Source organism: Ischnura elegans, chromosome 5 (genome assembly GCF_921293095.1).
Source record: "Ischnura elegans chromosome 5, ioIscEleg1.1, whole genome shotgun sequence".
Lineage (NCBI taxonomy): Eukaryota > Metazoa > Arthropoda > Insecta > Odonata > Coenagrionidae > Ischnura > Ischnura elegans.
Window position 1 is genome coordinate 118,958,440 of NC_060250.1, and position 25,651 is coordinate 118,984,090.

Here is a 25,651-nt window from a genome sequence, read left to right on the forward strand (position 1 = left end):
GGCTTCTCAAGAACTTGAAGGGCTGGACTATTATGATAGACTGGACCATTAGGATAGACCGGTCTTACTAGGATAGGCGTGTCCTGCTTAGGTTCAAATCTCTTCGGCGGCGGAGATTTGCCGGAGGCTTTCCGATTCCTGCTTGAGTACCTTGAGGAGGGAACTTCTCAACTTTTGAAGTGTATCACCCCGTCCGTCGCATGAGACGTAAGGCAGTAGTCCCTTTGGCGCCTATCATTTTGAGCATACTAATACCGACGCTGGGTACATCTCTACCCTCCCGTCCCTTACCTTTCCATCATGTCGCAAATGACCTTAGTTCTCGACCGCCTTCTCCGAATACTATACCATACCACACCTTATTAATTCGTCCTCAATTTTCCTAAGATAACTTTAGATAACCAAAGCCTACACTTGTTCCAAACTTCACTAATTATAAAAAGAAAATCAAATAATTTTTTTACGTTAATTTTTATGCGGATAAATTCAGGTGTAGCATTAAGGAAGAGTGGTTAAGATAAAATGATAGATCGTGTGATAAATGCGGACGCTCTTAGACGGAAAGGAGAGAAATTCTTTTGAAAACATTAGGTGGATAACGAGACAATTTAATCGGGCACGTCATGAGACATGAAAGAATAATGGAAATTATTGCTGAGGAGAGATAAAAGGGAAGAATGGCTTGAGGTAGACCACGGAAGAGGCCAATAAAAGATTAGTCCATAAGAGAATTGAGAGGAGGTCTGCCTCAACCCAATCTTAAAGACGCTCTAAACGGTGAATACTCATGCAAATAAAATCATTCACGGGATCATGTGAGCAAAAAAAAAAGCATCACCTACTCCCCACCAGCAACACCTGGAAACCCGTTCTGCAGAAGACATTATTAGTTAGGGAAAGTACGGGAATACATCAATCCGGAACCAACGCCATCTATCGTCACAGAGATAGCAAAACAGGATGCAGTTGACCAAATTATCTCGTAATTACAGTTTGAAAATATTATTTATAAAAATAGGTCACATCAGGAAATAGACTGTATCATATAGGTGCGATAAAAGAACTGGATTATTCCTTTTATTTTATTATTTTATTTTTAAATATTTTTATAATTAACTAAATTTATTGAAACAATGGGTCTTAGAAACCAAAACTTAAATAAATCAACATTCATCCCTGATGATGAGCGCCGAGACGGAACTTGAAACGTTGGCCGTTATGAAAAAATTAACCCGGTGAGAATCACGAGAATAGTTTACCCACAAAGATACAGCATGTTTTAAACTAATTTTCATTGAATGATGAGGACTCACATTAAATGACGCGCCGAAGGCGCGTTCATGTCGTACCGGTAAACCATGTTTACCACAACCAGTCAGATTACATAAGAATTTACATTTGCGCACTTGTTTGTGTTGTTTGGGGTAGTGTGGTGTTAGTGTTAGCAGAAACTTACATACTAAATAGTGGTTGAATATTTAGAAAAAGTCCAACAAAATAACCTATATTTTCCCATTTGAAAAAAAAAATATTTATATATATAAATATTATTTCGATATTATTTTATTATTATTTTTTATATTTATTTTTTTCAATTTATCATTATTTTTCCCATTGTTTTGTTTTCATTTTTTCGTTATTATTTTTTTTCCGAATATTTTTTTTCCATTAACAATATTAATGACACTATTATATTTGAATGAAAAAAAATTGAATACAAAACTAATTCTGGAAGAAGGAAAGAAATAAGACAGAGTTATAGAAGAGTAATTTGCAGAAGTATATATGTGGTGGGAACTTCTCATTGAATGATGATGCACATGAGGTATAATGCACGGATATTTCCGTTATATACGGCAAATAAATTATTCGTAAGGTCATTCACCGTGTATAGTGGTACATGGGATTGATCACTGTTGACGATTATGAATGCACTTACCTCCATGTAAGATTGGTGTACTCCCATTTCGGTCCCCTCAGCACGTATCGCTTCTTTCTCCTCCGGTCTTCCGTCTCGTAGTCTTTAAGGCCGCAACGAGGCTTCAACAGCAATCTCTTCGTCTTTTCGTCGAATTTTCCAGTTGGAGGTAAGCCCGCAAATTTCTGAAGAACACAACATAAAAGCAACATTTGAAATATGAATTCGATAACTGTATACATCATTGAAGCACGAAGAAGTCCCTAATTTAATTATAGAAGCTATTCTACAATCTCACAAGATTTTCACCAAAAATTATTCGATAGTAAATTTCTCAGCTCTCTTTTAAATCTGGGTCACGCTTAAGCATACATTCAAGCATCCAAATAACTTTTCATATTTTCGCAAGTATGCAGAGGAAAAATTGCCATACGTGATATACGTCGGAATATTTTGTCTCCAGGATATTTTGTCTTTGATTGATAAGTCTCTTTCTCTGAGAGTACCCAAGTATGCTTTTCAAGCTGTTGCAAACTTGAGAGTATCAATACATTCAGAACGCATTGAAATAAAATCAATATCTGATAATACGTATTTCATAACTGGGCAAAAGAATATTAAGCAAGTCGTTTCAGCAAAATAATAGATCCTCAGCTCAAATGTGATTGATAACTACTCATCGTCACGTAAACAAAAATGTGCCACGAACGAGAATACGGAATATTTTTGCGAAAAATAGTGAAACACAAATAGCAAAAACAAAACAATGACATAATGAATTCAACCGATTCTTGCGTGATATAGTGGAAATTTGATGCATGAAAATAAAATGTAGTGGCACTTCTCTACAATAATATTAACACGCCGAACACGTTGAAATAACTGTGGGAGATGCATTTAGATTTAATCTTAAGACATAATTATAGTTTTTTTGTAAAAGTCGACTGCAACTCATTTTGTGTAATCACCACAACATCATTCTTAAAACTTCCAACTTATTTAGTAATATATTAAATGAAAATAATAATACACTGGATATACGAGGCTTCTCGTAACGCACATAATGCATATGGAAGATCAATGGTCCTTAAATATTAATAGAGATGTAATTTTAGAGAGTTGCTAAGTGACCAGAAGTAGTAAAACGGACATTATTAAAAGGCTTCAAAAGGCCATTTGGCGGTATGATAGGGGTGCGAAATATGCTTCGGCAAAGACACCATGTGCCCTTAAAATGCTCCAATCCTCACCTCCCCCCCCCATTTTCTGTGACGTAACCTCTCCCCCTCCCCCTCCCCTCTAGGCCTAATGGTCACCCGATACTTAAAGGGATCTCGCAGATGGGCACTGACCACATCAGAAGGGTGAGGTCACTTCCTGGCCAGGCTACTCCGCTAAGAGGATAACGCCCAACGGAGATGGAGGGTGGAGGTTTCAACGGGAGGAGACACGGGACACGGAGTGATGCCGGTGGAGTGAAATTTCATTACGGAATTAACGAGGCTAATATAGGGCGAGCGCGTGATAAAAGACGACAAAGGCAGGGAAACTGTCGCTTTCAAATAGAAGTCATCCCAACCTTATCACATTCGGAAGAGAGTATTTCAGGACGCAATCCCGGACAAGGGCTTCACAAGAAAGTTTGATGGGGTCCATATTCCTTTTAAATGCTATCTGATGTTGATTAAAACATCTACCTAGGTGATCTGGACGCCAGTGAACGTGCCAAATAAGAATAGATGAATTTCGATCTCAACATGCCTTAAAAAATGGCTTTATTCGGGAAACTGTTGGTATATTTAAGTCACGATTTGAAATAATAAAACGTTGTCCTACATGTTTACCCTTGTTTGGGATCCATCGTAAATGGTAGCCCTTGTCCGAGATTGTGCCCCAAAATACGCTTTTCCGAATGTGATATTACCTAGAGTTGGGATAACTTCTATTTGAAAGCTACAATTTGCTCGCCTTTGTCGTCTTTTATCGCCCGTGAAGGTGAGAACAAGAATTGATAAATTTAATACTCAACATGATTTTACAATTACATTTTTTGGGGGACAAAGTTGGTACATTTAGACTACGATTTGAAATAATAAATGGTTAACGTATACTTTCGCTTTCAAAAGCTTTGTAAAAATAGATGAGTCAGAACCAATATTTGAAAATGACGAAAAAAGCGTTGAAACCATGACACTAAGGTAATCCCATCGGACGCATACGATTGCCTTTCACCATTTCAAGTTCTTTTGATCGACAATAATAATAATACACAAGGCTATAATCTAATTCAGATATAATGTCTATAACCAAAGTAAATTTCAATATTAGAAGATTTACAGCAAATATTATGACGGGATCAAGTCACAAAGTCAGAAAATAAAATGTTGATCATATTGCTTGGTAGACCAACAAGTTTTACCGAGAAAAACGGTTCACAGCTAGGTCTAACCACCGATCAAGCTGAAATACATCAACAGTAAATAAACTTGTAAATGAAATGAAGACGGTGTGGCGAGAAAAAACACGTACGGTATTGTAAAAATTGGACGGCAAAAAGAGAGCTATTTAATGCTTGTGCCCTTCAGGACCAAGAAAAGGCTTTATCTTAACTCGTTCACAAAAATGACGGAGGTTCTTGTTCCAATGCAGAAGCTGTAGTTTCTTTACCCTATATATATTATACTACATTGATTATATGTAAAGGGTAAGCTGGTAGATAAATGAAAAATGATTTCTGGAAGAAATAAATCGGTACATAATTTTTTTACTCCAGCAGAAATAACTATTTAAAATCTTAGCCGGAGACTGCAGTTCAACGGGTAGCTTCTCTAGGCATGACATGAGTCTAATTTTAGCGGAAAACAGCGATGAATAACGATATGAATTGCAAGTTAATCGCAATAAAATAATCTATTTAAAAAGGGAGAGATTTTAGCTACCACCTCAAAAGTTAGGCTAGAGTTGAGACGAATGAGTTCAATAAAAATAATAACGCATCTAAATAGGATTTTCCACTCTTTAAGAGACTAAATTTCAATCTGAACTTGATACACCATTTCAGTACCAAAGTATGATAATATTAATAAACTACTATTTAAATTTGGCTTAGAATTACTATCGGTGGTTGTCTACAGGTAATGGTTTTTTTGTTTTCTTAAATAAATTATTAGGCTGGTGGTATATTTTTTCAAAACGGACCGGTTTTTCAACATATTTCAATATGTTTTTAGAAGCAATCGAAATATATATATTTGAGGCTTTAAGCTGCACTAATAAATTAAGCATCACTAATAATTTCAAATTACCACAAGACAATTCTTCTGCTGGGTGATCACCTTCAGGCAGGTCGAAATACCGGTATCGCATGAGCGTGATCGAGCCCCTTAAAAAGGCTGAGTTATCGACCCTTGGCTGAGTAGTTGGCAGGTGCAGTTATGAGGGTGTGGGTACGTGCAATGCAAGCACCCTCTCTGCCTATTAAGTCCCGGCAAGACAACCACCTCACACGCGACAACACAAAAACCGTATTGGTGGGGAGCGGATGAAGTTGTCCCTTGCAAATAACTCACCTGTAGGTTTGCGATGGCCTCGTGTAACTGTTTCGCCGACATCAGATTCCCAGTCTCCTGATTCGACTCGGGAAGGTAGCCGAAATTCATGAGATATTTTTGCTGAAATGGAAAAAGGGAAAACGACTTAGAATATTTCGTAGTTTGAGGGGGAGGAAATACAACCTTGTAATAAAAACAAAAACATTAAATTGCCCATTATCAATTTTTTCCAAGAAAAGATTGAACATTTATTTTGATATCATTTCATTGTAACAATACACATATAATAGTTACAACATTTATTTTTTTACACATATTATTGTTACCTGATCGTGGCTCATTTCTGGTCTTATGACCTTGGAGACCAGCTAAAGCTACTTTATGTTTAACCAGTGTGTAACCAGTTTTACAACCAAAATTTTGGGAGTAAATAATTTATTATCGTTATATAAAAATATTCATGCTTATTACTACAACTTGAATAAAACGAAAAATGTATTAGCAACGAACATGACGTACATGCATTATAGCTATCAGCAGCCATTCATTCGGGAAATGATAGCCAAATTGTGCTGGTACAAATATTCAACACCGTCGAATTTGGGCATCATCGTTAATTAACATAAGTCACTCATTTTCGTCAAAAATCAGAGATTAAAAATAGCTGGAGTTAACAATGACCCGTCATTAAGTCTTCGTCATAATTTCCGGCAATTTCTAAAATTCTTAAATATTTCACGTTAAAGATTATAAACAGAGATGACTAAATCAACTACTTGAATCAAACCAAACGATTAACTTTACCGTTCACCATTTTAATCACTAATTCTAAGAGCGTGTGAGCTGCCTCATGGGAAGGCTGGTATATCGAAATTTCTATAAAAATTGTACGCATTTACAGTGATATGTAATTACGATTCAGGCTAGAGAATAAGTAAAGTATTATGGAATATCACCTCACCATTAAATTTTCGTGATAATGTATAAAATGAATCAACCTGAAGCGATTACAGGTCACAAAAACTTCATCATATTACGTATATTATAACCGTAAAATTACTACAATCCGACACTACTACGATTTGTAAAAGATAATTCAAATACAAGGAGAACATAGCAAGTCTAATACCTCATTTTTTGGCTTTAAGTATATTTTTGGCCCATTCCGCTCAAATCTTTTAACACTGAAATCAGTGGCGGATTCAGATGGGGGGGCGCGCCCCCCATTAGCGAACATTGTAGAACCACGATTGTAACTTTTTTATAATTTATGAAACTGTGATATTGTCATATTGTCTTATATACGTGTATAATGAGTTATAATAATAATATAATAAATAAAACTTTCTTCAACTTCGAAAAACGTGGCTTGATTAATTTTTTATTATATACCTATACTTTTGTAGTAATGGTGAAATTAAATGTGAAATCAAAGCTTAGCTCATACGAGAGAAATAATAAACTGCTAGGGCTCTCATAATAAAATAATACCATCTATGAAATAAATGTGGCCTTTCATTATAATATTACCGGCGTTCGCTGGTGCGTATTTCTAATTACGAATTGATAATTAGTCGACGACTCCTGATAATCATGCCATTCAACCATTCATCAAGCATCTATTCATCTCGCTCATGTTCCGTTCCTTTCAGCGCACCATGAGATAGCGATTAGAATGTATTAGTGGTCGAAATCGCGGATGCAGGGGTGAAAACGGCTTAAAAAATCGTGTCGAATCACTTAACTTCTTTATGAATTAATATACCTTAAATTCTAAAATCACATCTTACTGAATTTCATCCAGCTTTTCGAATGTTTCTCTACCTCAATAATTGTGAATTATTCAGACATATTCATGCAAGAGGAAATTGAACTTATACATATAATTCCACGTAATTGACGTAAGTGAATTAAAATCTGGTGTAAGAAAAAGATACAGAAATGCTTCGAAAGTCTACGTATACAGGTAATGGGAAAGGAAAAAATATGTAAATGAGGTGAATATAACAAAAGTAAAACCGATTCGAATTCGTTTCAGTATTTTAAATTGATTCAGAAATTTTAAAAATTGTCAACGTCGTAAATACGTAATACTTTACTAAAGGGCTATCCTCATTTTTATTATATCAAATTATAATTAATAGTTAATATTGGACAGTGAACTTTGATAACGTTCAGCTTAAGGTTGGACGGCGATATTTGGTGGAACTTGTTGACTTGTTAAGTATTTTGATAACGTTGAGAGATTGTAGTTAATTGCAAAATAATCTCAAGGATTAAAGTTACTAGTTACTAATGTATATGCTAAGTATACTCTGTAAATTCGGAATTTTTTATCTCAGACGACGTGAAATACATACTTAGTTGCCCTACTATGGCCGACGTGATCACGAGAAGAAAATAAATGAAATAGACTGCAATCAGAGACATTTAAAATATAGTCCTTTCCTTGCTGTATTAAGGATAGCAGCGGTGTATCGATTAATAAAATAAATGGTATCATTCGCTAGGACAATTAATTGCATATTTTTATTTTCCCATTGCATGGTTTTCATATAGAATTACTAACCGTTTGCAGGTTTAGCTTTTGCGTTAACCCTCCGTCAGTAACGTCACATTTTGGAACGCTATTGTTCGCGAGGCGTCTCACGGACACCATCTTGGAATGGTTAAACAAAATGCTTTGAAGTAGAAATAACTTTTTTAACTACCATAAATCCTTCATTGAATACTTAATTCCAAGAATGGACTACAAAGTTATGCATAATAATGATGGAGATATTTCCATTAACAAAATACTGAATTTACTTTGACGTTTCTTACAGTTTTTCTTTCCCCGAAATTATATCAAATTGATTACAATAAAAAAATCTTGGCAATAAGACGCACATCCAAAATTTAATGCTTTAGATAGTACTAGTTAGTTTAAATTATAAAGGCATATAAAAACTTTGCGATGAATATCACGAAGCTATTACCATGTAACGTTTTGTGACTCAAGTTATCGCGTGGCGTCTACCAGACTCAAACAAAAATATCAAAATTAATTCCGTAAATGTGACAATACATATGATAATATTGGTTACTATTACAGAATCATAATATAATAAGATACAAGGAATATTAGTTTCCTAACTATGAAAATATGATGTGGGCAAAGAAAATAAAATTGCCTGGCGGCTGACAGACGCCAAGCGACTAACGGAGAGTTAATGTGGGCCTATACAGTGAAACCTCGGTTAGCGAACGCCTCTGATAACGAAAAATTCGGATAACGACCAAAAATTTCGCTAAAAATTTGCCTCGGATAGCGAACAAAAGTTCGGTTAGCGAACATATGTGTAGCGGACATGTTTGTGTTCGGTGCCGTGCGATCCCAAATGGATACAAAGTAACACAATGTCTACAATAGTTAGTCTACAAGTAATACAATGTAAAACAACACCTATATAGCCTGTAACTTTCACATGATAGCGAGTCGATAGAAGCTAGGAACCAATTATTCCTATTTTCTTTATTTCTTACGGGGAAAATTGTTTCGGATGGCGAACATTTCGGATAACGACCAGCTTTCTGGAACGGATTATGGTCGTTATCCGAGGTTCTACTGTATTTTGTTATTATGGGTAATACTTGTATTACCATGTGGTGTGCGTGTTGGGATTCTCTTCCATTCAGGCGATTGATCAATCCCTGCCAAACACCCTAGAGGTTACTCGTAAGGTGTTTCGTAGACTTAGATGGTACAACAGTTCATGAACCTCTGAGGCTCTTGGTGCTAAATGGTTGTTAACAGCAAATGCGTGGACGGAAAAAGCGTTGGAAAGAATTGTACGCGCGTTTACGCCGAGCCTGTGCACGAACAGCAATCGGCCATTTAAGAAGAGAGCAAGCAGCATTGGAGTTCGTCCTGGTGTAAGGAATGAGGCTCGCAACTTCCTCTCAAAGGCTTCCATTCACGGGCGCCAATCGTCGCCTTCCCGAGTGCATCGCTCCACCGACCGGCGCCCTTGCACTCTCACGATCAATCTGCGCTTCCTCGAACTCGTGTGACTCCAGTGCGGAATGAACAAGTGGCGCTTTGACGCAAGAACCACCGCGGCACGCACGCGGCCGCGTTCATCGTCACCGAGGCTAATCACTTGAAACGAACCGGCTGGGATCAATCACGCCCCATAGACAAGTGTGACCCCCCTCGACAGCTACAAGTGCTGCAGCCAAGATGATGCCGCGTACGTGGTTCTCAGAGCCCCAACGGCCCAATGAAGGACTTAAGGATGACTTCAATGAGAAAGTATAGGTACGCAATCTACATCTACATACTATCCCGCAAGTCGCCTAAAAGACGTTTGGCAGGGGGTGTTAGGACACTCAGTTACAGAAAAAACCTCAAGGGGGGCGCAAAATCTTTCTTGAGCTGCCTTCACTTTTAACGTAATAAAAAATAAGTTGCATGCAAATTTTAAGCAAGCTTTATTTAAACTGATTATACTCATGTACTAGACAATGGCATCTATCGATATAAAAGGGTTACAATTGTGGATCTGCAATGCTAGGCAATGGCGGCTGACCCGCGCGCCCCTTGTGCCCCCATATGTATTCGCCACTGCCGTTACTTTGAATCCGGCACCCTTAAATCAATAGCTTAATAATCTATCCACTGGACCACTGCGCTCGCGATTTTTAGGAACTTAAATGTCACAAAATCACTAAGTGAGGATTTTATAGAAGGGATATCCAGAGAATTCACCAGTATTATAAACCCATACACTTGAACAAGGAGCCTAAGTTAATCTTGACAGAGCTCTCTAGATAGCCTTCTAATTACTACGATGAGGAGTCGTTGCACTCCATCATTGTTGTGCACTAAACTAAATGCGGACAGTATTGCACCATAGGCGTCGAGACGAGTGGCTTTTATTTGTATTCATTTTTTCCAATTAAAAAATAAGATAAATGGGCGATTCACCAGTAATAAACATTACTTATAATTCCAAAAATGAACTTTTACTTTCTAAAAAATGAACAAATTCACTTTCAGCCTCAATTTCCTATAGTCATCACGCCTAAAATATTTGTAGTATGGCTCTTAGAGTTTCTGAAATGCATACCAACGCTTCGTGAATACGCGAACATCATACAAAAATTATTATATCTGCTCATCTTCCCCATAACTTTTAGCCTAACATTGGCTGACACAGCCTTTCCTATAGTGGAAGTGTTAAGGCCGTTTTACCCGGTACACGGAATTGCGCAATCTGACGTACGTGCGAAGGCGCAATCAAAATTGCGTCTTGTAAAGCGGTGAATTGCTAGAACACATGCGAGAATGAGTGGATGCGAGACGCAAAATAGCCCCTGTTCTAATTTCGTTCATGCATTCGCGCAATTCCACGCCATTTTAGAAATTAATGCAGCTCTAACCTGCGAAATTCCGTGCCCCGTGTAAAACGGCCTTTAGGGACGACTGGCCTGGGTAACGGAGTAGTACTGAGAATGGCCATCAAGAGGACTCTGATGTCTTGCTGCCTACCACACCCCCTTCCGACAGACTCGTCACCTCGTAATCCAAGTTGCGAGCACGATCCGTGGGAAGTGTCTTCGTCGAATACAAACGACGCTCAATACCCGCATCGATTACGGCCAATCGTCGGAAATACGCGCGCAATGCATCATGATCAACGTCCTGCACGGACGGCCAAAAGGCAGAGGCATTTTTTTCGTCAGTGACTCAGCCACGAGCGGGCCTACCAAACAACCGGTATGCCTAAGTGGGAATGTACCACTCTCATTTGAAGTGCGGTGTGGGTGCATCCCTTTTACAACGATAGATGTCACCACTTCCTTCGACGAGGGCGCCGTGCGGCATCTGTGCGAAACTCGTTGGTTCGACACACGAGCGTGCGAGTGCGAAACGCACTCTGCAGCGGGTGACCCCCGCTGCGAGCACAACGCAAAACCGGAAGTCGCGTGTGCGTGACGATGAATGTGACATCATCAGTCGGACCCACCGGAAGCGCCCAGGGGAATTGCTTCAATCGATTTCCACCGGCAGATGGACGTGTAAAGAGAGAGAGTCAGACGGACGGACGCAGGTCTATAAATAAAAGTGGCTGTGACGTGAAAGAAATTTCGCGGAGGGCTGCCGAATTGAAACAATTACGCGACGGAAATTTACATCTTCGAACTACCTGGCAAGCCGCCTCAATAAGCGTGTGGCGGGGGATGCTAGGGCACCAGCCGTTAATATATAAAATGCTCTAAGTTATGCCTAGCATTCATTAGTGTCTTTATTGTATGTGAAGAAAAGCGACTTCCCATACTTATCCATTTCGCAACACATCTCAGGCGTGTAAAATATTTCAGTAAGAGGGGAATAGCTGGGGGCTTTAGTGCACCGACCGTTAGCATACATAAACGTTGCTTTCTTTACATGGGGCCAAATATATTTAATTTACTGCCCCCTAAAATTAAAAAAAAAAATAAATCCTTAATTAAAATATAAAGATTTGCCCAATACTGGTTTCTCTCTCAAGAAATAATTGAACATTTATTTATATGTTGTTTCTTTAAAACACTTATGTAATACTTATGTAATATTTCCTGCATTATTTTTTTGGCATACATTTTTGTTATTTGATGGTGGCTCAATTCTGATGTTATGACCTTGGAGATCACCTATAGCTCCTTCTCTTTGTTATTCGAAATAGTAATAGTAGCATATAGTAGTAGATATTTAGTATTCGTACACCTATCCTTTTGTAAAAATATCTCTCTTAATTTATCGTTTCTGTCGGTCAAGGAAACATACGGGGGTTATAACATAGTTTTCTCTGTGTTTCTCTGAAAGCTATCTATTCTCAATTGCTCAAGCAATCTAGGCATAGAGCGCAGTCTTCGAGTCACTAGCGGTTCCGAGCCTAATTCGTTTTAATTCGCTGAGTATGGACAGATGGAGGAGAAAGAAAACCTGTAGGTGGATTGAATAGCTGGCGACCAAAATAATGTCACATCAGGGAGGCTAAGTGCACGGTGACTATTTAGCAAGTAATGACCAGAGGGTTAATAAGTGCCCATGGGATAAAATTTATTGACCAATTCATATTTTGAAACGGCAATAGAAACACTGAACCGCAATTCAAAATCACGATGTATATGCCTAAATTAATGGCATCTAAATTATACAGCTAATGAAATGAATTAAAAACTCATGCTTATTGTCTATGGACCCTGACCCAATGCGCACGTCATAATTACACGCTACAATCGTTTCAGAGAATCTACGGGGAAATATTAATATTAAAGGAAATATATCACTCCTCAATAATTACTTCCAAATAAAAAGGAGACATAGAAGCAGCTACCATGAATCAAAGAAAATACCAAAAAAAGAATATTTAGTTATATAGATGCCTAATGTCGATGTACTTTCTTCAACTTGAAGCACGTATCTATCCACATTCGAGCAAATGAACTAGGTAAGCTTTAGAACATTGTAGTTAATTACGTACTAATTAGTTTTACACTATGAAAAGAGCAATTCTAGACAGCCCAAGAAATAATATGAAAATCACAGAATCTGTCAGCTCATATTTCCCTCGTCGAGTTAACAAGTCTGGCACAGATCCGCACGCATGCTTGATTGCCGGAAAGGGAAGCGATCCTAATGTTTCCTCAAGAAACTTGGGTAAGAAATAAGGGAGCACGTGAATACAGGATATACACCAAATATTACCTCGAGCGATTCCGGAGTGAGCAATACGTTTCGTGGAGTGCAAAAACGGTAAAAAATTCGCTATCAAAAGTGTGGCCTTTAGAGCAACTTGTTAGCCAATCTGGATGACTTGATGTACTTTTGATAGCTATTTTTGGACTTATCCAGCAATAAAAGCATCGAAGTATGCAAGCAGATTAGCATAATTTAGGCAGAAGCGTTAATCAATTTTTTTAGCGATTCACAGAAAGTTTATTGGATAAGCTAAATTCACCTGCCTAAGGCAAAACTTCAAACTTGACTAAAAAAATATACCCATCACGAAAATTGAGCATCACCGAGAGCCTTCAATCACTACTTGACGAAAAGTAACTCACAATGCCAGATTTTATAAATATTTCCCGCCGCCAAGACACGATACAAGTGGTGAGGAGTGAATGATTTTTGCGGGAGTATATCACGTGTTATCAGGTGAGTCCAAAAATTCGGCACATTTTATGCTAGGAAGGGCGAGTTGATGGCCTGCGGAAAGATACATCCCGATGAATAACTACTTTAATTTTGATAAATTCAACGAACATCGAGAATAAAACGCCTCATTTGTAGTAAAATTTGTATATTTTTGCTAGGTCATCTTAACGCGCAGCAATGCAAAAAAGTTTTATTTCCGAACGGTTTTATCTCTGAAAATCCACTATATCCTTGATCTAATCGTAGAACTGCATTCCTTAACAAAGCATTAAAGAAGAGCACTTGTAGCTTACTTTAAGAATATAATAGTATATAATCAATGCTTCACACGTCTATTGCCTGTAATATTTTGAGACTAAAGCTCATAAGTAATATTTTTATCGCGCAAATACGTTATTGATTATGCTTAGCTAAGTTTTTTTTATTTCTTGTAGAGTCGAATCAGAACCTAATTACTTTTGGCGAAACCAATATAATGGCCAATTATAGAAAATGTTAAAAGAAAATATTTTTCGCTTAGACCAAAGAATTGGAGCAAAAATAATGACAAAACAGCTTCATACGGACACGGAGTGTTTGCTTATGGGCGTAACGAACTAGGAAAAGTGCTTGGGATGACACTCAGTTTTTAAAAATTGATTAACACAAATGCCTTCCTACCCTAAAAATGATCGAACTTGAGTGAATATACTAAATCCGATTCGTAATCACTCAAATAAGTAAACATTCATTGGAGGTGACTTGGAAATTACAGATGATCATGCCCAGAATTTGCTGCAATGATTGCAAAAAAAGGGATCGTCGCATTTTTTACCATTGCACAAAATGTTCCGCCATCGGCCTAACTCGCCCTTCCATCAGCCACGCCAATTACATGAGAGAGAGAGAGAGAGACGATTGAGTTTTTACGTAGTTTGCAACTCATACTCCAACGCCATGGAGACATCTGCTCACCCGGATCACTTTAAGCCGGGAGAATTAACGCGCGTTGATGAAAACGGGAAAATTACGTCCGTGGGCCATGAACAGCAGCAGAGAGCAGGCAGAACTGAGAATTTTCTGAGCCCGTTGCGTCGTTGGTCGATGAGAACAGCTGATATCCAATATGCGAGAGCCAATTATTAGAAAACTAATTTAGCGCCCCGCTAGTCTGCGGTCGGAAAGTTTGCGAAAATGTCACGCAATCGATTAACCATGGCGACGGCAAAGGAGTCGGCAAACAGAATGAAGGCCCAAATTTTGATCGGTTCCGCCCAAACTAGCTCCACGCATTTTAAGTCTATTCCTCTCACGAGTCACTTTTAAGTGTTACATCAACCGATGCTCAACGCATGAGTTTATAATTGAGGACCTTTCAAAGGGCTACGGAGTGCAGCATCTTCAAATATTTTTTAGAGTATAGAAAATGAAATCGCAATATAAAATGGACTTCGCGGGGAGATTTATATTGAATAACAGCTGACTCTTTCCTGATCAAATGTCCGCCCAAAGAGCCTAATATAATTTGACGAATGACAACGAGAAAGAAACAAATTTTTGCGCATATGTCAATATATAGCTGGTGCTCAAGATATTTCTGATATTTAAAATTTGGGTAATACTTGCCCTATACACTAATATTTTTCTGTAAAAAACATTTTGTAGGAAATGTGCATCAAAGGGTTTTACCCTATCAGAAACCGGATGAGTAAGTACTGTCTATACTTTGGCGTAATAGATTAATGCTGGTGAAATATCTCATTTTGACAGTTAAGATTAAAACTTTTAGTGACGTAATTATTCAATAGAAATTGTGACAGGGAAACTGAAACAAAACCCTTTTCATAGAGTGATAAAACGGTTTTTCCTCTATTCCATTGGTGCAGATATTTGCAGATATCGTATCAATTCCTCGAACGCACTTTAAGTATCGTTTAACATGCATATATTAATGATAGCGGAAAGTACAGAGCATTTTCACCAGAGTACAGGAAGGTCTACAGTTTACAGTCGAATCAAATTTGCAAAGTTTTAAATACAAGATGGTAAACAATCGCATTCAAATACATTGATACCCTATATCAATTCCGACGCCTTGAGGAAAATATGAGAGCAGTCAAGCAGGCGATAAGAGACGGCATGAAATGAACCGACTGTGGAAACCGACGGTTGAGGTTGTTATCATTTCAAGGAAGAATGGGCTCCAGAATTTACGCAACCAGCAACGCGGAAGATCTTCCTCTTTCCGATCCTATAAGCCGAACTCCTTCTCGCAGAGGAAATCAGACCAGATAATTGTTAAATCAAGCCACTCTAGCAGTTACCCCGGTAAATTCGTCAGAATCTGCTCTTATTTACATAATACTTTCGATGTGAAAATTACCCCTGAACTTACAGAGATCCATCTTGTTCTTCTTAGGTGAAATTTCATCAAAATCTACAAAGCTTCCCTTTGATGAGTCAAGTTAATTAAATTACATTATAAAATGGAAAAACCGGCTGCTAGTAACAAAATTTCCCCCAAACAATTTGGAGCAGCTTGGGTCAAGGGAGGGGTGTTTCTTGGGACAAGGGAGGGGTGTGTCCATGTATATCAGCCAATTCAAAAATATTTTTGTATACAATATAATTTCAAAATAACATACATCTCCCCAAGAAATTGTAATATTTTTTTGATCAATGTATCGAACGAAAGCATTAAAAATACTTTTTTAATTCTCGGGTCACCGGGCCGGAAGAGCCCCATCAAAAAATAACTAGTTTCTCTTAAATTCAATCTTTTGATTGAAAAAAATACTAGTCAGAAGCTATTCTAAAGCAGTGCATTGCAATCTAATTAACAGTCACGAATTGATATGCACATGAAAATCCTTCAAATGGGGTACGCGAATGAATAATGTATGGAATACAATGTTCATGGCATAATAAATCAGGCCAGACGCGAGTCATCATAAACAGCCAGATTATAGTATAACTACATTATAGAAGCACTCAAAACTCATTAAGATTCAACCGGAGAACACGATTCTCCCTTGTCTTTAATCAGTGTGAATTTGAATTTTTTCATTATGGCACAAACATACATAATTCAGAAATATATTAAAGAAGCAAAATTAACGAAACTTTTTTAACGAAAATTATACATATTGTAATTAATATAAAATTTGGAACCACACATCGAACGCTTGATATACTCCAGCATAAATCACTCACTCATCACCACTTATGTAGTATCTTGGCAGAGGAAACAATTGAAATGACGAACAGTAATATATAATGCATATAATATAAAGAGCAGAAACTAGATTCGAAAAAGGAAAATGTTTATAAGAGGAAAGAAAGAAGCTCTAACTTCCCTCACTCCCATTGCGTCATTACTTTTCAGTGACAAACATGAACCTATATTAACATAACATATTAAACACTCAACTATTAGACACCATTAAACAGGAAAATACATTACCAAGGCACAGAAAGTATAGGATTAGTTATAATCATGTGTTGGGCATTGTTCAACACGATTCTCTATTAAAATGAGCTAATGATCTTGCAAAAAAGGGAAAAAATTTGAAAAACACAGTAGCGGAATGAAGAGAAAAGAGTTTATCGATGGAATTAAAAGAGATAAGCCATGTGCTGAGGGAAGGCATAAGAGAACTGCGACGCGCAGGGATGCGTTGTGGCTTACAGATGCACCCATCACGGGATCCTACGGTAGGTAACATGCAATCATCGTCTATGCAGCACTAACTTGCCCGGAATGGAAACTACCCGTTGAGTGTCACACCGAGGCAATTAGCTATACTACTCCTCCACAGAGGAGAGATACTTCCCAACCATAATCCACACGCATTAACTCAACTCCTCACTGAGGTAGTAGGGGTCCACTTAAGGAACTGCACTTAATTCCTACTAGAAACATCTAATCGTCGCTCGTCAATAATTAACTAGCCTTCAGACGCTCAAACACATTCAGCGAGTGATTCAAGCTCCACTGGCGTGACATTTTCGAGATTTTAATGAGTTAAAGTGGATAAACTTACTCTACCTTAATTTTATCCATCGAAATGCTATTTAAGAGGATCACTATCATTCTCCTCTTCCATCCTATGACTGATCAACACTCTTTATGCATGGTATCAAATTCAATGGTTATTGACTGCGTTCTCCTTCAGGTAGACTTACAGGAGTAAACGATAAAATTCATTAAGGCCTGTGGTCGTAATCATCTAATAAGAGTAGACATGGGATTTCTCTTTCATAAGGGTCACTATAAAAAATAACAAAAACTACTTATAGCAACGATATTAAGGCAAATTTGACAGTAGGACCTCGAAAATTTCATGGGATGTATTTAGAAAAGAAGAGAATTTTCGGGGCTGAGACTCGCTTTCACAATACTCACGAGGCTCCCCCAAGTCGAGCACTTCCTGAACACTGACAATGAGAATGAATTGCAACGTCAAGTCCATCCTGAAAACGACCCTTTGAGAAAATACGTTTAACTAGTAATTCAGATGCATTGGCGGAAAATCTTGTAGAAAATGATCGGCCGACTTGGTTAAACCTACTCTTCCTAAATGTTACCCATCCCCTTAGATATCCACGGCTTTCTGCATTCAAAATCACGTCACCATGGGGCCTAAAGTTTCCATGACTTATATGAATAGAGCCATTGCCCAAGAAACATTCGAATGTTATTCTCATTATCTTAGAGTTGTACGTGAGAGCACTGTAGTATGTACCAAGGATACTATACCTGTAAATACAGGAGGTCTAAGTCCGCCCCGTTGAATCTTGATTTTTGTTTCCCCCGATAGAATTTTAATCGCTTTTGAAAGTTGTCCGCAGAGCGGCGAAAACTGCAAGAGCGATTCATTCCTTCTCAATATTTTCGATGCAGTATTTGAAGTCGCGTAGGGTAGCAGCGAAAAGTTATGAATTTGATAGATCAAACCACCATGAATAAATTTGAATTTACAACAAACAGCGTTATTCATAGTCTATTCCTCCGTGAAATTCGGATCATTCTGTCCGTCATCGACGCAAGTGGCTTCTTTTACACCTACCTAACAGGCAACTCACACATAAAGGAGGTTTTTGGCCTCACCAACAATGCCCCGCCCCGCTTCTCCATCTTGCATCCTGCCAGATTCTATATCCATTCTTTTTATGACTTTTTCAATCTGCAGCAATCTTTCCAGCATTGATGTGGCCGTACCGGAGGTCACTTTCCCCTTGGGACACCATCTAATATCGCTTTTATAGTAGTTTCCTCTTCTCTTCATCTGCATATACATAATAACCCGCAAGCCGCCTAAAAGGCGTGTGGCAGGGTGTGTTAGGACACCAGCCGTTCACAAAGAAAAATGAAGAGCTGTAACGAAGTTAGGACTACCATTTATTAAAGTCTTTTATGTTTCGCTTAATCTGCATGACTGTAAATTGTATAAAAGTTTGTAGTGAGGAAATCTTGGTTCTGGTGAGGTTGTGAGGTTACCTCCTCGTTACATGACCGGCCCACCGCAGTCTTCTACTTTCCATCTGTGCTATTGTGTCTGGGCCTTTATAAAGTTCTCGTATCTCTTTGTTGTTTTAGATCCTCCGTATTTCCTCGTTGTGAATGGGACCATAAATACCTTAAAATTTTGTTTTCGAAAACTATCAGCCTTTCTTCAGCCTGCGGTGACACTACCTACACTTCTGAACCATACTACGCACGGGTTTACAAAACATAATGCAAGACAACTGGTTGTATTATGGTTTTGTTTGTAAACCCGCATTGAGGTCTTTTTATAATATCTTGCTTTCTAAAAGCCCTTGTAAAGCCTAATAACATCGGTTGGAATTTCATATTTTAGCATTTATTTCAGTTTCCTCTTGATTTGCTTGGTCAATATTTACCCTAAATATTTAAATTCTTCTATTTAAATGCGCTTTAGGTGACAACCAGTGATGTGGTGTAACGAAGTAAAAGCAATCTGATTAATTTTTCGTGATTTTTATTCGTTATCGATACTTTACTTTTAAATGCTATTTTTCCTTGTAACCTACTCCAAATCTCGTGCGAGTGAACGTTGCATTTTAATGATGGTTTAACTCCACGCGCGCTGACCTGAAGGCAATTCCAGCTACATTAATCTCGTCCATAGAGGTAAATGTTTGGTAGAACATTAATATTTATGACTGAAGTGCCTGAATAAAACAGTTTAATTAGTATTTTATGCAATGGTAATAGATACTAATTAAAATGCTGGCCTGCATGAGAAAACATTGACATTATTTGAATCATGCCCAGGAGCAAAATTAAAAATAATGGAAACTGTAATTGTGATCCTACTATTCTACTAAAGAATTATTTCTAAATTAAGTAAATTACATAAGCAACAAAGCATTTGTAATTTAGACCGATTACATTTTTCAATTCATACTTTCCCCATCACTGGTGACGACATATTTCGTGGCCGATTGGTCTTCGCAATATTCACGATCGGTAAATACAACTTGCTAGGGTCTTTCAGTTACATCCAATTCAAAAAGTCGACGAACGCATGTGATGGATTGTTCTTTCCATTTCCGGTTGCCTTGACGCTGGGGCGTGCCCTTGAAAGCAAGTATACTCTCACAGCTTGGGCCGATCCATCGTCACACCACGACACATGCACAGTCGTGCAGGGGTAGATTTAAACCCGAAATATCCCGTCTGCCGAACAAAACCTCGCGAGAAAGGGAGGCAGACACCCCTCACGGAAAACAAACATGTGCCAAGGATACGGCGGAGGCATTTTCCTGTCTCCTTCCGCCTTCTAAACAACGGCCGTTTGTTAAAATAAAATTAAACATAGGTATGGAGGACCGCAATGAACGACACATGTGGAGTAGCAGCCTATAACCACGAATTCTGTTCCCGATAGTCATCATATCAAGTGTTCTCAGCAAGTTTAAGTACATTTACGTAACACGGAACAAGTAATTACGCTTACAGATCATAAAATATGCGCACAATAAAAAGTTATGGCACTTTTTCACACAATTTATTCAAGACGACCGGTTTCGTAGCAGAGGCGACATCTTCAGGCACAGAAATCGTTATTTTTATGCATTTCGTTAATTTGTTCGTTCGTTTGTTGTTTCGTTGATTAAATTTCGTTAATTTAATTGTTATTTGTTAATCAATTGTTTCGTTAATTTAATCGTTATTTTGTTGTTTATTCGTTGCTATTAAACAACAAAATAACTGTAAAAATAACGATTTCTGTACCTGAAGATGTCGCATCTGCGACGAAACCGGTCGTCTTGAATACATTGTGAGAAAAAGTACCATGCTACCTTTTTATTGTGTACAATGGATTTTCACAAAGTTAAGCCTGAAACAATCGAGTTTATGGAATATGCGCTTTACTAGAGACGTATTCCGTCTTTAGAAGACGATAACGGCGCACACAGTGTGCTGAAATCGAAAAATTCTGTCCAAAAATGATTTTCTTTACTTTTAATAGTGATTAAAAACAATATTTTTATTTCTCAGTAATCTTATGAGCCACGGCGGCGTCTAGAGGTAATTGTTGCTGTTTTCGGCGTCGCACCGGTTTATATGCCGATTGTCTCTACTGCACAATTTAGTCAAGGCCAGCTGAACATTTAGTTCCAAAAGTTATGAGACTTTATTTACAGGTTTCAATGTTGAGTAATAATCACGGCAAGGAGAACTGTTTGGGAGATTTGTAGCCTTATTTTGATGAGATTCGTCGTCGCAGCCACCGCACGATGATAGAACGATTCAAGCGGGGCGATACTGCACAGTGCATTTTACTTACATAATCCAACGAATGACGGGCGAAGCAAAAAAAAACATCTCGATTGCCACCTGGCTGATTTAATATATTTCTATGCGATAATATATCATAGTTGACGAGAGAAGCCAAATTCTCAACCGCATGTTCGACTTCAGTTGCCGCCTTACCTTACCTACCTAACGTACAATATTTATCTCCTCACTCAGTATGTCCACAACTTACGTGTTCATTTTCCTCTCCATGCAAATAAACTTTTCCATTCTCTTCACACACCTAGACACCCTAGAGCCTCTTATAACATACATAACTGGAGATATTTGTTTTCTACCCGTGGAGAGCTACAAGTCTACAACCCACTCCGCACTACATGATTAGATTATTTCATAAATGACTATCTATTTGATCTTACGCATTTCAAATGTAATCAACTCTAGAATACACGTTTCAAATATTTCAATTAATTTCTATTTCATTCAATATAATATTTCATGGTAATTACTTTTAAAAGGAGGCACTAGCATGCAAGTTTAAAAAAAACGAAATACAGTAACCATTTTAATAAATGGCCATGAATATTTCTGTCATCAAATTAGAGGCCAATAAACTGTATGAGGAGTATTCCAATAGCACTTAATAAATAATATATACAAATATAATTTTTTTTATTGATGTCATAGGTGCTAAGTATTCAGGCAACCGCATGGAGAAACTTTTAATGGAAACAAAGAACCTGCCTAATAAGAGATGAGATTTCGCGCCACCGAAATTTACCGTAATGTATGCATTTTTTACAGCTATTCCAAGAAACTTCTTCGTGGTCTCAAAGGTTTTCCAAGCGTTAATTCTCGGAAGTACTTACCCGCCCCACTTTAAAGCTCAGAACCGCAGGCATCGACCCTCACGCTCGCAAACGCCACAAAATCCTTTTGAAATCTTTAGGGAAGAAAAATAAAGCCGTGACTCACGAATTTTCCCAAGCCATATTTATCATGCATTAATGTATTATTTATAACCAGCCAACTCGTCGGTTATTCTTTTTATGCTAGCGGTATATCGCATAGAAAAAAATTCTAATTGAGAACGTTTGCTATCTAATTTAAAGAACACATCGAATTTAATTCATCCGATATACTAAACCTATTATGACCTCAAATTTTGGAGATCTAACGGGCGAATAAAAATTAGGATACGATTTGGGATTGAATATTGAAGTCTATTACCCGGTTAATTATTTAAATCCATTCACAATATAATAAAAAATGAAAGGAAATGAATTTATTTCACATACAAACGGTGAATTGAACCAAAGAATAGTGTGGATAAAGCTTATCACTATGAAAATTTGCGAGTAAATACATATTCTTTACATTTTTAATGCTCTGAAAATGATGCTGGTGGATATAATACCATTAGTTTTCCAATAAGGACCAAAACTAAGCAACATGTAGGTAGAAATGCCTATATATCCGAACTTTATTAGACAAGTAAAAAGCAAATATTCGATGACATGGGTTAGGTGAGGGTAGAGCTCACCCCGGACTAGAACGGAGACGAGTGATTATTCTTACTCTCGTCTTGTCTATCTAACTTGAATCTAGTTTAACAATACCGCGTGTTTTGTTTTCTCTTAAGGAAGAAGAAATTGTAACTACTCTTGCCGTTAATAAAAGCTTAGTTTGTTTGGACTATTCAAAGAAATGAGTATCCCTTTTTTTCTTCGTTTTTTTACAGCCAGATAAAATAGCATTAGTTTTGGAAAAACATACCTAATAAGTTAGCCTTTGACATGAATGAAAATTTATTATGAAGCATCAACATGGTTCATAACACTTCATTTACATACATTCAGTGCCGGGGGGGGGGCAATTCCTTTCCCTACCCCTCGATCAGCAGCGAAACGTAACGGAGAGAAATTATAATATAAAAATATAATAATAATATCAGTATACCTAAGCTCTTTTCACTAATTTACTCGTTCTCATTGAAAAAGTTGCTTTGCTATAGTATGATATATCACTCTTGGAGGTATTTATACGAGCGATATTTCATTTCAAAAAAGAGAGATGAGGTTGGCGGACATTTTGGAGTTTGAAAACTCAAATTGAGTTGGCACTCGAGTGAGGTCTAACCGTAAGGATGCGGCCCGCCACCTCGATCCGTCACGGGTCGCACGCTTCAAATTGCGTGGGTTCTTGCCCTTGGTGTCGGGAAGCGAATAATCACACACAAATGTTTTAAGTTTTTACCCAAAGTTTATTTCCCTTTGAAATCCCAGTTACCCAATGAATTCAATGAATATACATAAAGTAATGATGAATGTGTGCGTCTATAATAGCCAAAATTTAGAATATTATCATAAGTCTCGGGATGGAGAGGAGCTGCTGGTGATGACACGGGTGGATAGCGAGGCACATAGGTCGCACGGGCCATAAGGCCCGCGCTTCGACTCCAACTGACGGCTACATTGCTGACTGACCACTGACGAGTGACCAGTGACTGATTATGAGTTACTGAGTGAGTCCCTGAGTGCCAATAGCATCTCCACCGTGCCATTATTTAGGGAAGTGGAACCGGGATGTTTTCGTCCAAGAGGAAGTGGAGAGGAAGGGGAAGAGGAAGGTTAGGCGTTCTTGAGAGTGAATAGGTGCAAATCCCGAGGCATAGTTTGTCATAGCTGGCTATTCTGAGAAGTCACACAACAACATATTTATGCACATTTTGGAAATGGAAATCTTTCATTTCCGCATCACTACCTAACAATGCTAACGTGGCGATCGAGACGAGTTTGAGCTGGGATCTAGACTAGAGGAACCTTCCGGAACACGACGGCCCTAAGAAATGAACGTATTGGCAAGTTTGTGTCGCGAGGAGCCGGAGAAAATAGTGGTTATTATAATAGGGAGGACGGGCACCTTATTTCTCGAAAAGCCTTCTCTACTTAGGCGGTGATTGAACGGAACCAAGGATGCGTGTCTTCCCATTGTCCATGGAACACTTCATTGGGCGTCAACCCCCTTTGTAGGAAGCAGTACCTGACTATTCCCCCGAATCAGGTGGGCGGACCGAACCGCAGAAAATTAATAATAGTTTTTTTTACTCGTAGGTTTATTTCGCGTGCAGAGTCTATGGAATTAATTAGCGACCCCGGGGGCCACAATGATTTGGCGAATTTCATTTTTTTTTTCGGGTGGAGTACGTCGGAGGCAAAATTGTTTGTGCAGTCCTTATTATCTAGTCTTCTCGAGCGGAAGATGAATGAGGCGCCGGTCTTTCTTGTTTCTTAATGGTCGCGGTTTTCCTTTGGCAAGCAGTCTCAATAAGGATGAGATTTTGTAATGGTTTCCTCGTCGTTCTAAGGGGCAAAATCGATAACGGATTTAAAAACTCCCTGCTTGTCTGAGATATTTTGGTGTTCCACTACTCATTCTCGCTCTCGTCGTGTTTATCTAATTAGAAACTAGTTTAACACTATCGCGTCTCTTGTTTTCTCTATAGAAAGAAGTGATTGTAATTACTCTTGCCGTTAACATAAGCTGTATTTGTTTGGACGATTTACTGAAATGAGCATACGTTTTGGCCTTTTTATTTCAAAGCCAGATTAAATAAACTCAGGTTTGCCGTTACATACCTGATAAGTAAGCGTTTGATATAAATGAACACATATGATGATGCATCAGCGAGATTCATTGCACTTTATTTGAAGTCATATAATGTATTTTTTTAAACTAAATGCTGTTAAAAAAAAGTATTGGAGAATAGAGGAGAAGAGTTGGTCTGTTATCACTATTTCTCTAAGAAAGGTAGCATAAAATGTTCTCAATACAAAGTATATTGTATTATTAAGGTAGTTTGGTTAGGTGAGGGTAGACCTCACCTCGGACTAGAACAGAGACGAGTGATTATTCTTAATCTCGTCTTGTCTATCTAACTTGAATCTAGTTTAACAATATCGTGTGTTTTGTTTTCTCCTAAGGAAGAAGAAATTGTAACTACTCTTGCCCTCAATAAAAGCTGAGTTTGTTTGGACTATTCAAAAAAATGAATATATCCTTTTTTCTTCGTTTTTCACAGCCAAATTAAATAGCATTAGTTTTGAAATAACATATCTAATAAGTTAGCCTTTGACATGAATGAAAATAAATTATGAAGCATCAGCATGATTCATGACACTTCTTTAGATATTATACGATTGTGACAGTGATTATTCCAATCCTAGAAACTC

General features: G+C 37.9%; 1 protein-coding gene across 2 annotated transcripts in view; it reads right to left on the reverse strand.

The window, feature by feature from the left end:
• The window catches only part of LOC124159473 (matrix metalloproteinase-2-like), a 764,180-nt gene that overhangs the window by 305,769 nt on the left and 432,760 nt on the right, over nucleotides 1–25,651 (reverse strand). For both annotated transcript variants that reach the window (XM_046535299.1, XM_046535298.1), the window contains 2 exons: nucleotides 5,488–5,589; nucleotides 1,940–2,103 (listed from right to left, as the gene is read on the reverse strand). In XM_046535299.1, coding sequence (XP_046391255.1) covers nucleotides 1,940–2,103; nucleotides 5,488–5,589 — 266 coding nt within the window. The remainder of the gene's footprint in view (nucleotides 1–1,939; nucleotides 2,104–5,487; nucleotides 5,590–25,651) is intronic.